Raw genomic sequence first — 15,483 nt, 5'->3', positions numbered from 1 at the left:
ATTAGCTTAACCATCTCGAGGGATGCTTATACCCCTCCATCTGTCACCAACACCTCCCTCTGACCTACAGTAACAATGGCATCGGAAGATCTCCCCCAGATCAAAGATCAATCGATCCAAGACTATCTCAAGAAACGGGAGGCGCTTATCGAGGAGGAGAAACGACAACGACATGGTATCTACTCTCTGACCCCACCACCTATCCCTCCTTGCTGACGATCTCCAGACTTCCATCTCCGCCAGTCACTCTCCCCCCTCGCCCAGCAAGCTTGCAACATCGTATCGCGCATTCGACAGCGCGAGCTGACACGCGTCTGGTCTAAAGAACTAGATGATCCCGTAGCCGCCCACGAAGCCGACGAGATCCTCTACCCAGGCGTCATGTTCCACCTAGCCAAGGGTCGGATGGAAAGCACCGATCTATGGCGGATCGTGCACCGCATGCCCAAGGGCTCGCTACTCCATGCCCATCTCGACGCCATGTTCGATGTCGATTTCCTCATCGACCAAGCCCTTGCCACCCCCGGCATGCACCTATCAGCGACCGCCCCGCTGTGCACCACGCAGGCCCTCACCGAAGAACCCATCCTATTCCAATACTCAAAGACTCCACGCGCCCAGTCCGAGCAAAACCCCAAACCCTGGCACCCATCCTACCAGCCAAACTCCCTCGTCGATGTGACCGTCGCGGCATCCTCATTCCCCGCCGGCGGCGAGCAAGGCTTCCGCGCATGGCTGCGCAACCGATGCTTGATCGCCCCCGAGCACTCCTTCCAGCACCACCACGGCGTCGACGCCATCTGGGCCATCTTCCAGCGCGTTTTCCCCGTCCTAGACAGCATTCTACTCTATGAGCCCATCTTCCGCGCCGGCCTCCGCCGCCTACTCTCCCAACTCTCCGCCGACGGCATCCGATTCGTCGAATTCCGTCTCGGATTCTCAACCATGTTCCGGCGCGAAGGCCACGAGGAAGCCGAGCCAGACTTGCTCATCCCCAGCCAAATCTTCCAAGAAGAAGTCGCCCGATTCCAAACCACCGAAGCCGGCCACACCTTCCACGGCGCCCGAATCATCCACTCAATCATCCGCCGCTGGAATAACGAACAAATCATCTCCAGCATGCAAAAATGCATCGCAGCCAAAAAATCCTTTCCCAATGTAATCAGCGGAATCGACTTCGTCGGCCAAGAAGACCAAGGCCGACCCCTGGTCGACCTCCTCCCCATCCTCTTCTGGTTCCGCGACCAATGCATCAAAGAAAACGTCAACATCCCTTTCTTCTTCCACGCCGGCGAATGTCTCGGCGACGGCGACTCCACCGACCAGAACCTTTTCGACGCTATCCTCCTCGGCACTCGACGCATCGGCCACGGCTTCTCCCTCTTCAAACACCCCCTCTTAATCGACCAAGTTAAAGAAAAGAACATCCTCATCGAATGCTGTCCCATCTCGAACGAGATCCTCCGTCTCGCCAGCTCTATCAAAGCACACCCCTTACCGGCACTCCTGGCCCGCGGCGTCGCCGTATCCCTCTGCAACGACGATCCCGCTATCCTAGGCCATGGGAAGAACGGCCTCACGCACGACTTCTGGCAGTCGTTGCAGGGATTGGAGAATTTGGGGCTCGAGGGGCTGGCCATGATGGTTGAGAATTCTATTCGTTGGAGTTGTTATGAGGATCAGTCTACTGAGGATTGGGAGGTTGGGGTGCGTGATGGTGTCCAGGGCGGGGGAGTCAAGGCTGAAAGACTGAGGGAATGGTATGCTGATTTTGAGGCCTTTTGTGGGTGGATTGTGCAAGAATACGGTGATAGTGAGTGTGAGGGTCAGTGATTGATGGTTGATTGAGTAATTGATTGATCAGTGTTGCATACACCCTCAACGCGTCGGTTTTAAGGTCTGGTCAGTAGACTAGGGGTGTCTAGACGCATCTCAACATGCAGTCCTTCTGGAAAGGTTGTTATAGTTCGGTTTAGTTTTGTTAGTTTGGTATCATTCTAGTAGAACCACTTTTTACTCTTTAGGTTCATCTATGTCCATACGTTAATTAGAGAGATACTAGGATTTCCTATATATGGGTAATAGTTGAATGGCGGCACAACGAGTCTAGAATTACCGTGTACTTCATTTGTGTTAGTCCAATACAGCAGATAGCATACAGATCGACAAAAATATTACCCACTCCAGCTCATAAAAGTCATTCGCAGAGGTATCAATAGGCCTGCACATTGAACACTCAGGCCGTGGCATTTCTATTTACAGTTGAGTTTAAGGGGACGTCTCCATCCGGATCATGTCCACTCGTGCGATGTCATCTGCGCTCGGCTCCGGCAGCTCCGAGTCTTGCAACACAAAAGCCTCACCGACCGCGTCTTCGACCTGCTCTAGCATGTACGACACTAGGCCGACTGATCGCGCCATCCCGACCTGGCTCAGACTCTCGCCGACCGCGCCTTCGATCTTGCCATCGCCGCCGTTCCGCACCAAGTCCGCTTCGAACGCATGGCAGAGGGACTTGAGCGGCTCTAGGAACCGGTTGCGGAAGTAGACATACGTCTTTTCGAGCTGGAGCTGCTTGCGCAGGTTCGACGATGACACGAGGGTGTAGTATAGGCTGAGGGCCGCGTGGATAGATGGAGAGAGAGTCTGCGAGAACTTGATCCATGAAGCCACAAGGTCGGAGGACACGTTCATGAGTAACTCGGAGGAGTTGAAGAGCGATGGGAACAGCACCGAGAGGTAGTGCGGGTTGAGAAAGATGCTGGGCTCCGACGGAGTGCCCCGTTCGGATGAATTTGCTGCCTCGAGAATCCCCGTCTTTAGCCATCCAATTGCACTGTCCTTGACCGACTGGAAGCGATCGTCTTCCAAGACGGTTCGGATCAGTTTGAATTGTGAGACCTGCGACGGGTGTTTCTGGATGATTGTTCCGGGAATCCGTCGCACGGAGCTGTAGTTCTGGCGCGCCGTGCAAGCGGTCAAAGTCAGAACAAATTTGATAAACTCTTTTTCGCTGGGGATTGGGTCGTTCGTTTGTTGCATGGAAAAGACAGTCAGAGTAAGCAGCGAGTCCAGCAGCACTTGGGGCTGTCCGAATGCCACATCGTCCGGCGAGTTATACCCTCCGACGAAGTTTTGGAAGATTCGTGTCAGGTTGGGGTAAATGGCGATAGGAGTGACTTGGCCAGACGAGAACAGCTCTGCAGTGGCCGCCCGGGCCGCGAGCAGAAGCAGAGATCCATGTCGTTCTAATGGAATCTCATCCGCCTTTCGGGGGGGCTCTTCAAAGTCAAGAGGGAGAGGCTGGTCACCCGGAGACTGGAGGACAATCTCAAGAAGCTTCTTATCATTGAGACCAAAATCTCGAGATAGGGCCTGCGACGGTTAGTAGATCGCGAGGGCAAGCTGGGCGGTGACCTTACCGTGATTTTTGCAATGATCATGTCCCTCTCTTTCAGCTCCTTGTGAGTTGCGAAGAGATCACTCTGAGTTTCCTGTTTGATCAATCGCATCCCGGGCTGGAGCTTCTCTTGCAACCTGATAGCCCAAGACATTCCCGGGTCCGAGGGACCAGAGAAGCTCAACAGGTATGATTTGAGCACCTCAATCAGGCCAAATTGCAAGAATTTCTGGACCAGCACTGGCTCCTGGTCACTTGCTGGAGACGGCGACTGAACCTCTGCTTCCGGGTCGGGTGCTGCTGCTTCCGCCAGACGCAGTACGCTCGACTCACTGGGCACTCTAGGAGGCGGTGCTGGTCTCTTTGACGGCGACACAGTTCTGAAGAACTCTAGCAGCGCAATTGTTGTCTCACTCGTGGGCATGAGGGTATAAGCTTCTAGTACGGCTTGCAGCGACGTCGCAAGAAACCGACTGGGAGATTTGGTTTGGATGCGGGAGTGAAGAACCGACAGCATGGCGACCAGCGTATTGAACTGTACGACATGGCGCGGCAAAGCGGATGGACTATCTCCACTGCCCGTAGCATTCTGTGACGCCTCCCCCGATTGACCAGAACTCCCTGGCCCAGCAGGCTCAGCACTATCATCCTCACTGTCCTCGTCCTCGTCCTCATCCACGGGTTGTAGCTGCATGAGCGCATCCGAAACTCGCAAAATCACCTCCCTCGGGTTTCCCAATCGGGCGATATCGTGTAGGCAATCGATGGATTGAGGCAGCATGGGCAGCAACAGCTGCACCAGGTCCCAGCCAATGTTGGTTGTGAGCACCTCATCCTGGAGGAGCTTGTGGAGGGTGGGTAGGCGGGCGGGGGTGAGCTGGTACTCGAGGAGGGTGAGGTAGGTGAGGTAGTCGGTCGCAGGAGGCAGAGCCTGGATGAGGGGATCTTCTTCCTGGGCCATTGCAACGTAAGAAAGGATCGATGGACCAGGCAAAAGGGATGGGGACGAGATGGTAGGTAGCGAAAGAGACAGCCAGCAAGCCAGACGGAGAAAGAGAGAGAGAGAGAGAGAGGGTCGAGGCGGGACGGCCGAAACACTGCGAGCGACCGGTACTCCGTAAGGTAATGCGTAATGCACCGCCCCGGAGGCGCATGATGTCACCCATTCATGTCGCTTCATTTCAAACTCTCCATTTTATCTTGTTTCATCCCACTCGGCTCGGCCCAGGAACTGGTTCAACCCCTGATCCTGGTTCAGGATGCTGTTTCGCGGTCCAGATCGCGATGATGACCAAATGTCTGCGAAAGCCAAGAGGGAAGTCTGCCAAATAGCAATCAACATCTTTGAGCGACAAATCCCTGACACATAATCCGGGTGAATGTGAGACGTCCAACTGCATTATTGGCGATGGGCGAAACGAGCTTGAGGCATATCTACCGGGCGGGCAGAGAATTCTCGGGTAGCCAAGACACTGACAGATGTCCAGACTCCAGAAGCTCTTCATAGTTCATCCATTACCGATGGTCGAGACGCTATCTCGTGGCCCCGCTCGCCGTCCATCATCTTAATCTCCCTTATCTATCTCCCACGGCCACCCCACCGGTTGGAGCAATTCCAAGACACCCACATGCTAGCATAGCACATCTCACCCTCATGGATTTGGCCATCCCAAGTCCCCGGGTTTCGGTGGCCTGTGAGGCCTGTCGCAAACGGAAGCGCAAGGTATCATGTCCTCACCTCAGGAAGATCTTCATGAGTCATGAGTAGACTGGATTGACCGGTATATCTCTTCCAGTGTGATGGCTTGCGGCCAACCTGCTCGTTCTGCCTGGCCAAGAGTAGGGATTGCCAGTATAATCCCGAGAGGCGCACTAAGTCTGCTCCCTGACCGTCTCGACCCGCAAATGAGCTACCGATTAACCCACATTAGGCGCAAACTCGATCCAGACTATGCGAGTGGCCTGGAAGATCAGATCATGATGCTCCGGGAGGAGGTGCGCCGCTTAGAGAACCTCAACGCCTTCGTCCCCATCCTAGATGAGGATAACCCGCTCGGTCAACAACAAAGCCATGCACGCTCAGATGATGCTGCTGCTATCCCGCCTAATATGGCCACTGCCATCGAAGACGTAAGCGCCCTCATGTGGCGGCTGAGCATTGGAAGTAGTGGAGAGGAGTCGTTCATTGGGCCGTCGGGCAATTTCTGTTTCCCTATCGCTTATTGTGATGATCCAGACGTTCGTGTCGAGAAGACCACCGCAACGAGTTCCCCTGGTCTGGCCCCAGGCATGGAACTGCTATGGTCTGATCAGGCTAACATGTCAAGTGTGATCCACCATTTGCTTGATAGATTTTCACAACTTATCAACCCTATTCATCAGTTTCTCGACGGCGAGACCCTAGATCAAATCCACGGCAATAATCTTAGCCCGGGCCTCAGACTTGTCAAGACCGCCGTCGTGGCCGCTGGAGCTCTTTTCTCGGATGATGCTAATGGCAAGGCGTTTGGTGACGAGGCGGCAGCCGTCGTGGATGCAGTGGCCTTGCAACTCTGTCGACAGTCTCCCAGCATCTCAACCATTCAAACTCTATCCATCATGTGCTGGCGGGAGTTAGGCTTGGAGCAACACAATATGGCATGGATGTATAATTGTATGTGCTCTATATCCGATTTGGCAGATGCCAGAATTATCTCTGAATGTGGGCCTAACCTTCCTCACGGTTCGAAGCGATGTGTGCCAGTCTGGCTCTACACCTAGGCCTACCAGTGAGCGCATCTGAGGATATAGGGCTATCCAGCCCTGAGCACGACACTCTGTTCCGGGAGTCAAGAGTTCGTGATGTCCGACTAAGGTCTCTTTGGTCTTCAGTGTTCATGGACCGGTCCGTCAATCCCAATGCGTGTCGGTTGCATATAATGGCTGCATCAAGCTGAAATATCAAGACAGAATCGCAACCTCTCTCCTGGGCAGGACTTGCATGCTTCCATGGAAGCGTATCAAGGCACATTCCTTTATCAGCTCCATCGGACCTTCGCCATCTTTAGATGAACTGGCCTTTGACCATCAATGCCGGTTATGGTTCATCCATGATCAATATATGGATAGGATGTATGTTTACTACCATGTCCCGGTAACTATTCAGCCTCAGCTCACTCCACTTTAGCTACTCGTTCGACTTTTCAGAATTGAGCAATACCGATAAATCACGCATTCTTCTTGATGCGCGTGATCAATTGTACTCTTTTCGCCGGCAGCTGCACCCTCAGGTCCAACTGGACCGAAACAGCATTAATCCCTCCATGATTTACTTGCACATGTCATACCATATGTCCCATATTTTAATCCATCGGCCCTATCTCAAGGGAGCTGCTCAGAGCGATATGTACAAGCTTTGCGTTTGGTCAATGTCATCCGCAGCGTCGTCTATAGTTCGGCTACTTCGCGAGTACAGGAAAGTCGCACCGTTGGATCAAATTTCGCCATTCGCCGTCCACAGTGTGCTTACTGCTGCCGTGACACACCTTTGCAATGCAACCTCCACACACCAAACCTTGCGCAGCCAATCAATCGCCTGGTTTCGAGTCTGCTTCGATGCCTTGCGTGCTATGCAGCAGAGATGGATCAAAGCCAAGCGGGGTATTCGTCTCTTGCAAGAGCTGGCACGCAGATGGCAGGTCATGGTGGCCTTGCCCTTACAACACGGTTTCCCTCCCCTTTCGGATCCGGCTTGGGAAACGCTAGAGGAAATGCCAGAACTGGAGTTACCCCCGAATGCTGGATATGATGGCAATGAAACAGGGATCCCCGTCATTTTTCCAGACATCTTCAATCAGGCCAGTATGGACCCTTTCGATATGGCGTTTTACCAGGAGAATCTATTTAGCGAAGCATGTTAGTTTTCTCGAGACCCGCTGGGGATCTTCCCGATTCCTCCCAGGTGTAAAAAGTATGGAGAACATCGATCAATGAACGATACCAAGCCTAGTGACATTGAATTATGCACGGCAGTGTATCATATCTCTGCTTTATCTTGCTATCTTCATTCATTATCTCCTCCTGACGTTGATGACCCTTCGGCCGAGAATGGTTAGCGGCGGAAGGTGAAGTTCCGCCGTGATAGAGTTCCATCAATGAGGCTACTATAAAATCAACTCGAACCTCTGGAGTCCCTACATCACTGAAAAGGACAATCATTCCACAATGAGCACAGCATCTATCTCGTCGGTCCGTGTTGCCGTCACCCAGGCAGAGCCCGTGTGGCTGGATCTCGAGGCAACGGTCACCAAAACATGTACCCTCATCGCAGAGGCTGCCCGGAACGGTGCTCAGTTGGTGACCTTTCCCGAGTGTTGGATTCCAGGATATCCTGCTTGGATCTGGTAGGTGATTCTATTTTGCCCTGCCAGCGCTCAGCCCTGGCTAGCCAGCTCTAGCCCGACACCTTGAATGCACCCAGACTGACCAAAGTCCATGTATCTGCAAAGGTCCCGCCCAGTCGATATGGACTTGACGTCTCTCTACATGCAGAATTCCTTAAAGGTAGATTCACCGCAGATGGCGACCATCCAACAATGCGCAGCGGAGAACAACATCGTCGTGGTTCTCGGATTCTCAGAGAACATCCACAACTCCCTCTATATCGCCCAGGCGATCATCGGCTGTGACGGCCAGATCCTCACTCTCCGCAAAAAGATCAAGGCCACTCATATGGAACGAACTATCTTCGGCGATTCCTTCGGCGATTGTCTGAATAGTGTCGTCGACACTTCCGCTGGTCGAGTCGGTGCTTTATCCTGTTGGGAGCACATCCAGCCCCTCCTCAAGTACCACACGTACTCGCAGCGCGAACAAATCCACGTTGCCGCCTGGCCACCTCTTTTCGACGATGACCGGAAGGACTGTCTATTCTCCATGTCCCGTGAAGGTATCACCACCAGCCAGCCAGCCAACAGTTATCACACAAACGCTAACAATAAACCCCTTTCCACCAAACCCTAGGCACCATCGCTATCGCCCAGACATATGCCATTGAATCCCAGTCCTTCGTTCTCCACACCACTGCGGTGATTAGCCAAGAGGGAATCGACAAAATGAAGACCGCCACAGGATCCATCATGAATACCCCCGGGGGTGGTAGTTCCACTATCTTTGGCCCCGACGGTCGTCTTCTTTCACAGCCGATCCCCGCCACAGAAGAAGGCATCGTCTATGCCGATCTCGATCTCACTCAAATCCAAAGGGCCAGAGCCTTTGTCGATCTTTGCGGACATTATAGCCGGCCTGATCTGCTCTGGCTGGGCGTGGACGCTCGTGAGAAGCGCCACGTGCGGGAATGGAATACCACTGAGTCTAGATCATAGCTGTGTAGCTGTATGCGGCGGGGGGGGGGGGGTTGTATATACCATGCCATGGTCAGACATCAGACCTTTCAGTGAAATAAATACGTATTTCTGGAGTAAATACGATTACCTTCCTCGACCATACGCTGGATTTGCAGATGGCTAGTATTTCTGTACCCTCACTAGTAATAACCAGATGCTAGTAAGAATCAAGTATCATGTAAAATCTTAGATATCTAACTTCCCGAGGTAGAATTTTCATTATATGCAGTTATGGAGATATCCTACCGTATAAGACTAAAAAATGAGAATGAGAACTATGTACAATACTACATCCCATTACTCGATTCATAACCTTCAGAGACAATCAACTATTCATTGGTTCATTGGATCAATGATAGGAATTTAGATTCCGTGTCCTGCGCCTCCTGTCAGTCAGACTCTTGTTCAATTGATAACCAGAGCCTCGGATCCTAAAAGTTTCATGGGTTACAGAGGCAAGAGATAGTACTCCCTCCAATAGGCCTCGACAAGGACCTGTGACCAACAATATCGAAGATGGGCTCTTGATAACGGACCATTTTAGCGGCGGAAGAGTTGTAGCCGCCTAGATAAACACGCATCGTATCGACCTTATCCTTATCATACAAAAAGCATTCCCCACGGGGCGTGCATGACCATGTAGATATATGGCCCAGTCCTCCTTCGTTCCTAGCACATCACAAACACGATCACCATCCATTTCATCCATTTTCTATATCAGTTGTCACAAGATGCTGATGTCTCATACTTCGGGTTCCTCGCTCAATCCGTGTCACTGGGCCCCGGTTCGTAAGGAACTGCTTTTTGCTACAATCATTTTGGGCTCTTGCGCTACCGGTTCCCTGGGGCCGTTGCTCGTTCCAGGCTTTGTCTTGGTAGCAGCAGATCTCCAGGTGGATCTAACCAGCGTCACACTCTTGAATGGTAGTCTGGTAATGGCGCTGGGTGTGAGCGCCTATGTCTGCTCCTGTTTCGCCACATGTTTCGGCAAGCGACCAGTGTATCTGTCCACGGCGATGCTTGTGCTAGTCTCCTGCTGCTGGGCTGCGGCTTCGAAGTCGTATTCCTCGCTAATTGCATCTCGTGTGTTTCAAGGTATGGTGCACTCCATGTGGTTGTGGTCGTTGTGGCTGTGGCTGTGGTTGTTGTGCTTGTCGCTGTTGTTGTCATCGCTGTGGTTGTGGCTGTGGTTGTGGTGATTGTCGTCGTTGGAGTGGTTGTGGTGAATGTGGTAGTTGGGGTAGTTGTGGTGGTTGTCGTTGTTGTTGTTGTTGTTGTTAATATTGTCATTGTTGTTTATTGTCATTGTCGCCAGCATACTGATTCATCGAGCTCTCTTATTTAGGGTTGGGTATGGGTGGTTTCTTTGCCCTGGCCGGCACTTCCTCTATCAACGATGTCTTTCTCGTGCATGAACGCGGCCTGCGTGTTGGTCTCTGGAATTTCGCCGTTATTACCTCCGTGAACGTCACCCCTGTCATCAGTGGTTATGTCATTTCGAGTCTGTCTTGGCGATGGTGCTTTTGGCTCGAGGCAATTCTCTTTGGCGTGCTTCTCGCGGCCGTGATCTTCTGTTTTCCCGAGACCACTGTTTTCCACGATGACCATGTGAGTCCTGCTGTGGACGGCACACCTGACAACGAATCTCTCAGCCAAAAGGAAATGTCTCCAGTCGGATCATCCCACGAAGTAGGTGGTCTGACAACATCACAATTCTCGGACGAAAAGGAGAAATGCTCCTTCCCCATCCCCCGTCAGCGACAGCAGACCAACCTCCTAATCGCCCTAGTGGAACCCCTTATCCTAATCATCCACCCGATCATAGCCTGGGGTTGTATCATGTGGGCCGTGACCTTCACCTGGACAATTCTTCTTGGAGCAGTGGCGTCACAGGTCTTCACCGCAGCGCCCTTCAACATGACCACTGTTGCGGTGGGCAATCTCACTGGAATCGCCCCCCTGATCGGGTCAGCTCTAGGAACGGTCCTGGGGGGATGGCTTTGCGATTGGAGTAGCCGAGTCTTGTCGGCACGGAACAACAACATCTATGAGCCCGAATTTCGTCTTCCGGTGATCCTGATCGCCACGGTGGCCATGGCAGCTGGCGCCTTTGGCCTCGCTGCTGCAACCACGCATGGCTCATCCATCATCATCTGCGGTGTTACCATGGCCATTCTGAACTTTGCCGTCGGTATGGGCTGTACTGGGATTGTGGCGTATACAAACGATGTCTGTGGCGACAGAGCCGGTGATGGATTTGGATTAGCCATGGTACGTGTCCATGTACGCGAATACATATGTGCATGCAAATTTTACTCACCAGTCCCATCTAGATTGTCAAAAGCGCCTTTGCTTTCGGTCTCAGTTTTGTTTACAATCAGTTTCTTACTCGAAGTGGTCCGATGGTGTTGTTTTCCACCTTTGGTGCTGTCAGTCTTGGTGTCATGTTGACCACCATCCCGCTATATTTTTATGGAAAGAGAATCCGCGCTTGGTCGGAGACTCATGATCTTCTTCATCGCGGAAGATAGTCACCGGTTAAATCATATTATAGTCAAGTTTGATCTCGCGAATGTGGAAGGTTGTGGAGTGCGGAAGTAGAGCACAGAAAGCGTGTAGAAGCCAAGACGTCATGCAAACAAGCCAAATTCCCTGCAGGCTGGAGGATGCCGTCGATGGAGCATGTAAAAGAGAGATAAAGACGAGATAACACATAACAAGAGAGACAGTCAGCATGCCAGACGGCCTCATCAAAGGTCTCGTTATTGGTCCAGCCATCTCTCTTTACAAGCCCTTCGATTCTGTCGAAGACATCCTGGACCTCGTTCCATCCTTCCGCATCTCGAAAGTGATTCCTCAAATCATCTTCAGTAAAATGGATTGGACAATCTTCTTCGATCCCTAATTCTTTCCAATACCTAACTTCCATTAGCTACCAGTTTCTAGTTCGGGAGTAGTCAACCACCTTTCAACGTTGATAAGAGCCTCCCGGAAGGACACAATATCATCATCCCACGTATCATCGGCATGTTCTACTGGCAGACGTCTTGTTTTCCCGTGGTCTAGGTGGAAGGCCTTCGCCAGAGTTGGGTTCTTCTCCTCCGTTTCAATCAAGTAGAGTTGGAACAGTGTTGACTTGAAAATTCGCTGCTTGATTTCGGCTTTATGCTCATCAAGGTCATCGAAGTTGTCCGGACGCTTGAGGAGTATACTACCTTGGTAATCCACGAGTTGAGTAGACCCATATTCAATGGAACAAGTCTACTCGGCACTGGCATGAGCCTACAAACCGAAACGACCATGGATGGATCGTCTGTACGGGGCCCATACGCATATTCGTATGACATTATAACATGCCTGGCGAACGAAGGGTTGATAGTACAATCCATTCGCTGCAATGAGTGCCAGCACTGCCAGAAGCGATGGGCGCGAAGAAGATGAGCAAATACAGACACATGATGAGCTGCTCAGGCGCTAAGCAAATTCGCAAGCCGTGATCACCAATTCACCATGAATCTGGCACCGCCAGCTTTCCGTCCGTGTCTGTAACAACGATCAACGGCAGTGCTGAGTTTGTGCGCGACGTCTCCAAACACAGTTCAGTTGTACTGACTGATACCTTCCCATCGCTTGGTTGGTAGACTGCTCACGATTTGCTTCTATCAGGTCAATCATGAGTTGGTTGAAATGCCATCCCCTGTCTTCCCTGGGCACTGCTTCAGAGGCCGAGTCGGATAGTGATGACAAAATCAATGAATCTAGAGACTGCTCAGATACCGAGTCCATATACAGCAACGAAAGAGCGTCTAATGGTGGATATGGCACGGATAATACTCTTGCTGTTACTCGAGTATTGGAACAGCATGGTATCCCTTGCTGTCTGGTTGGTATATCTGCCCTTGTTTTCTACGGCGCTGGCAGAGTTCGTGAGCTAAGTCACTCAGGAGCTCTATCTCCCAACTTCTTCAACAGAAACTGATATAATATACTATCTCATGTTGCAGGACTGGGAAATTTGTGTTCCAACAGAGCTTGTGGACCAGGCAGCAGAGTTACTACAATCAGAACCATACACAACACAGTATCGCCTAGTCAAACCATGGCCCTATTACAGTCCCTGCTCCCTTATCCATACATACCACCGGTTTAAAAGCAGAGGGATTAATCATTACTTCTTCATTGTTCCTTCAATTGACATGCATATTGACTGTCACCCTTCCAACTTCACACGCAGCCCCAAAGGGTTACCGTATCCCAAGCTGGATGTCTTTATTCAAAGCTGTTTAGACACCTGTGACATATTACAGCTTTGCGATGTTATTGACGGAAGCAATGTTTCAGAAGAATGGGGTGAGAATAATCTTAATCTTAAGGGTACTAACGATGTAGAATGGGCCAAAGAAAAGAATAAAAGAGGAAAAGAGTTTGGCGGCAAGTGGGCTGATTCTGTATTTGCCTGGGAAGGACCGAAAGATAAACGGGAAATGTGGCTGTCATTAGTGCGTACCAAGGAAAACAGGTTGGACTGGACAAAACCTAAGGATGTCTTTATAACTCAATATCGTGTTAAAGGGTCGCCGGATCCCTGGACAGAGCTATCTGACATGTCTTAATTGTTTATTATTCCGGGAACATAACAAGTGTGAGCTGGAAAAAAAAACATTTTAATAAAGTAAACTTAAGATAATTTATGTAAAAAAGTTATCACTACCATTATTTTCTTAATCACGTATCAGTGCCCGGACCTTAGAAAACTTGCATCTTATATATACTAGAGTTTATTCAAAAAAATATGATTATAGATATACTGATTTTGTATAAGTCAAAGTTATCAAGCAGCCTGAGTCGCAGTCCTAGATTTCACGGGTCTAGCTGTGTACACTCGCATGGCTTGAGCGCATATGTCGAATGGAATAAACATGAATGGCTGCTGTTCGTGTGGCTTCGGTAGTATAATCGCTAACTGATCATTGTGGCCGTCCTCCACGGCTCTTACGACAGCTTCTGCAAAGGTCTTCAGGGAGAGTCAGTGGGAGAACTAGCGGGCCTTGGCGAAGGACGCCATTAGTCTTGAAAGTTGGAACACTACAAACGCTCTGCTGAATGAGAGTGGAGGCCGTACCTTGGTCGACCTTGATGGAGACTGTCTGCTCAATTTCCCCTGCCTGAGTCTCCTACTGTGTGCGTGGGGATGCACCGGCTTGTCCTTCCAAGCCCGCTATGAAAGTTATGAAAGTTAGGGGAAACCTTCAATTTCAACATTCAACAAAACTCGAGAACTCACATTCTAGGGTAGGTACGAGAGAATTCCTGGAGCCAGCTTCAACTTGAGGGACGCAGAAAGTTATTGCCAGAGAGGAAAGCGCTGGAGAGTCCAACGAGCCAGCCTGGGAGGCAATATAATCAATGAGAATTGTTCTGCGCTCGGCATTAAGCTGAACGACCCTGTCTTTCCCAAGACTAGCGGAAGATAACATAACCATAGAACTCCCAGCTGCACGTAGTACATCGTATAGAAATTCTTGATACACTTTGAATGGGCGTTGAGATTGTGGCGTGGTCATCACACGAACTGCGGAAGATACGAGCTTCGACCTCTTGTTGTCTAGTCGTCCAAGGATCTTGATATCCTTGGAGACTTTGAGAATTCTCTCACAAACTTCTCGTATTTCCGACAGCATAAGTGCGCAGAGGAGGTGAATTGTTCGGGGGCTTTTATGAGGTCTTAATGATAACTTCATGATCAGTTTCCCCAAGGCCAGTGTTGGTGCGGGGTAAGTACTGCCATCGAGTAGCCCAGGTCCCCAGCCAGGTCAACCACTCAGTGGCTGATCTGATAAGTATAAGTACTGTTTCATGAAATCGCGTTCGTTATGTGGGCCATGCAGCGATATTTTCAAGGCCTTAACGTCCACTTAAGATAGCTTTGTGGCTATTTAATGAATATAAATGTACAATCCAATACAAGCTGGAATGCATGATTGCCCAGTGGTCGGCCAATGCAAGAGCTACAGTACTCTTGAAGGAAGGAACTCCAATTCCACCAAGTAACTCTGCCAGAGATTGTGAGATGGACTGAGCTTTGAAGCGACATAGACTTCTTGACCTGGAAGGGCCGAAAAATCCAGGCCAAATAATCGAGTAGACTTGCAAAATACCAACAAACGCTGGACTTCTAATTTGTTGACTCTAACTTGGATTTGAGGGAACAAATTGTTTCCAGAAATGCGTCATCCATCACATAGTTACTGTCTGGTGTATGAAAGTAGGTCAGAGTCTGGAATCATGTGCAGAAGTCAAGATGGAGATTCCATTCTAGGACATCGTGCAAATACGCCAAAGCCCCTGCAGGCCCCATCAATCAATCTCTGCCCAGGGCATCGACCTGCACTCGTGCTTCTAACGGGCTTTCTCCGATATCCCCCTGGTGCTTGACGCTCTCTCGAACAATAGTAGATAGTAGCTAGAACCCAGAGTTTCTCCGATCCGACTTCCAGCAACCAGAGTTACACAAGGTTTGTGACACCGGAATTGCTTTTAGAGTTGGTCGTTCGACTTACCGGGGCCCTCTTTTTCTTCCTAGTCAATAGTCACATTGAACGTCAAACCTGCATCGCTACCATCGCTAGGCAGATAGATATCTATGAAGGAGCCATCCTCCTGGCCGGGAAGTCTCCACCTCGACGGGTTATCGCAGCC

General features: G+C 50.7%; 8 protein-coding genes across 8 annotated transcripts; 5 read left to right on the top strand and 3 right to left on the bottom strand.

Annotated features, from left to right (window-relative positions):
* Window positions 1-4: 4 nt before the first annotated feature.
* BO94DRAFT_514057 (putative CECR1 family adenosine deaminase) lies at window positions 5-2,035 on the top strand. Its single transcript, XM_025609872.1, has 2 exons — window positions 5-175; window positions 227-2,035. Exons 1-2 carry the CDS (start codon window positions 76-78, stop codon window positions 1,831-1,833), a joined length of 1,707 nt encoding a protein of 568 aa, XP_025468668.1. The 5' UTR covers window positions 5-75; the 3' UTR covers window positions 1,834-2,035.
* A 23-nt stretch (window positions 2,036-2,058) lies between these two features.
* Window positions 2,059-4,481, bottom strand: BO94DRAFT_489633 (uncharacterized protein). The gene is made up of 2 exons (XM_025609094.1): window positions 3,423-4,481; window positions 2,059-3,375 (listed from the first exon to the last, which is right to left on the bottom strand). Exons 1-2 carry the CDS (start codon window positions 4,359-4,361, stop codon window positions 2,269-2,271), a joined length of 2,046 nt encoding a protein of 681 aa, XP_025468667.1. The 5' UTR covers window positions 4,362-4,481; the 3' UTR covers window positions 2,059-2,268.
* An 824-nt stretch (window positions 4,482-5,305) lies between these two features.
* Window positions 5,306-7,299, top strand: BO94DRAFT_584301 (fungal specific transcription factor domain-containing protein; the record flags this gene model as incomplete). Its single annotated transcript, XM_025615614.1, has 4 exons — window positions 5,306-6,053; window positions 6,131-6,284; window positions 6,350-6,511; window positions 6,567-7,299. The coding sequence occupies 4 exons, from the start codon at window positions 5,306-5,308 to the stop codon at window positions 7,297-7,299; spliced, it is 1,797 nt and encodes a 598-aa protein (XP_025468666.1).
* Window positions 7,300-7,603: 304 nt separating this feature from the next.
* BO94DRAFT_584300 (carbon-nitrogen hydrolase family protein) lies at window positions 7,604-8,763 on the top strand (the record flags this gene model as incomplete). Its single annotated transcript, XM_025615613.1, has 3 exons — window positions 7,604-7,782; window positions 7,888-8,327; window positions 8,402-8,763. 3 exons carry the CDS (start codon window positions 7,604-7,606, stop codon window positions 8,761-8,763), a joined length of 981 nt encoding a protein of 326 aa, XP_025468665.1.
* A 752-nt stretch (window positions 8,764-9,515) lies between these two features.
* On the top strand, window positions 9,516-11,315 carry BO94DRAFT_545045 (MFS transporter; the record flags this gene model as incomplete). The annotated part of the gene is made up of 3 exons (XM_025613214.1): window positions 9,516-9,879; window positions 10,130-11,055; window positions 11,118-11,315. 3 exons carry the CDS (start codon window positions 9,516-9,518, stop codon window positions 11,313-11,315), a joined length of 1,488 nt encoding a protein of 495 aa, XP_025468664.1.
* Window positions 11,316-11,504: 189 nt separating this feature from the next.
* On the bottom strand, window positions 11,505-12,118 carry BO94DRAFT_623091 (uncharacterized protein; the record flags this gene model as incomplete). Its single annotated transcript, XM_025617125.1, has 2 exons — window positions 11,505-12,045; window positions 12,104-12,118. 2 exons carry the CDS (start codon window positions 12,116-12,118, stop codon window positions 11,713-11,715), a joined length of 348 nt encoding a protein of 115 aa, XP_025468663.1. The 3' UTR covers window positions 11,505-11,712.
* A 339-nt stretch (window positions 12,119-12,457) lies between these two features.
* Window positions 12,458-13,397, top strand: BO94DRAFT_514049 (uncharacterized protein; the record flags this gene model as incomplete). Its single annotated transcript, XM_025609871.1, has 2 exons — window positions 12,458-12,710; window positions 12,757-13,397. 2 exons carry the CDS (start codon window positions 12,458-12,460, stop codon window positions 13,395-13,397), a joined length of 894 nt encoding a protein of 297 aa, XP_025468662.1.
* Window positions 13,398-13,809: 412 nt separating this feature from the next.
* BO94DRAFT_21858 (uncharacterized protein) lies at window positions 13,810-14,685 on the bottom strand. The gene is made up of 3 exons (XM_025606204.1): window positions 14,069-14,685; window positions 13,907-14,002; window positions 13,810-13,831 (listed from the first exon to the last, which is right to left on the bottom strand). The coding sequence occupies exons 1-2, from the start codon at window positions 14,523-14,525 to the stop codon at window positions 13,959-13,961; spliced, it is 501 nt and encodes a 166-aa protein (XP_025468661.1). The 5' UTR covers window positions 14,526-14,685; the 3' UTR covers window positions 13,810-13,831; window positions 13,907-13,958.
* Between the last annotated feature and the right edge of the window lie 798 nt (window positions 14,686-15,483).

Source organism: Aspergillus sclerotioniger (assembly GCF_003184525.1).
Source record: "Aspergillus sclerotioniger CBS 115572 chromosome Unknown BO94scaffold_10, whole genome shotgun sequence".
Classification (NCBI taxonomy): Eukaryota; Fungi; Ascomycota; class Eurotiomycetes; order Eurotiales; family Aspergillaceae; genus Aspergillus; species Aspergillus sclerotioniger.
This window is presented reverse-complemented; position numbering and strand designations above follow the sequence as displayed.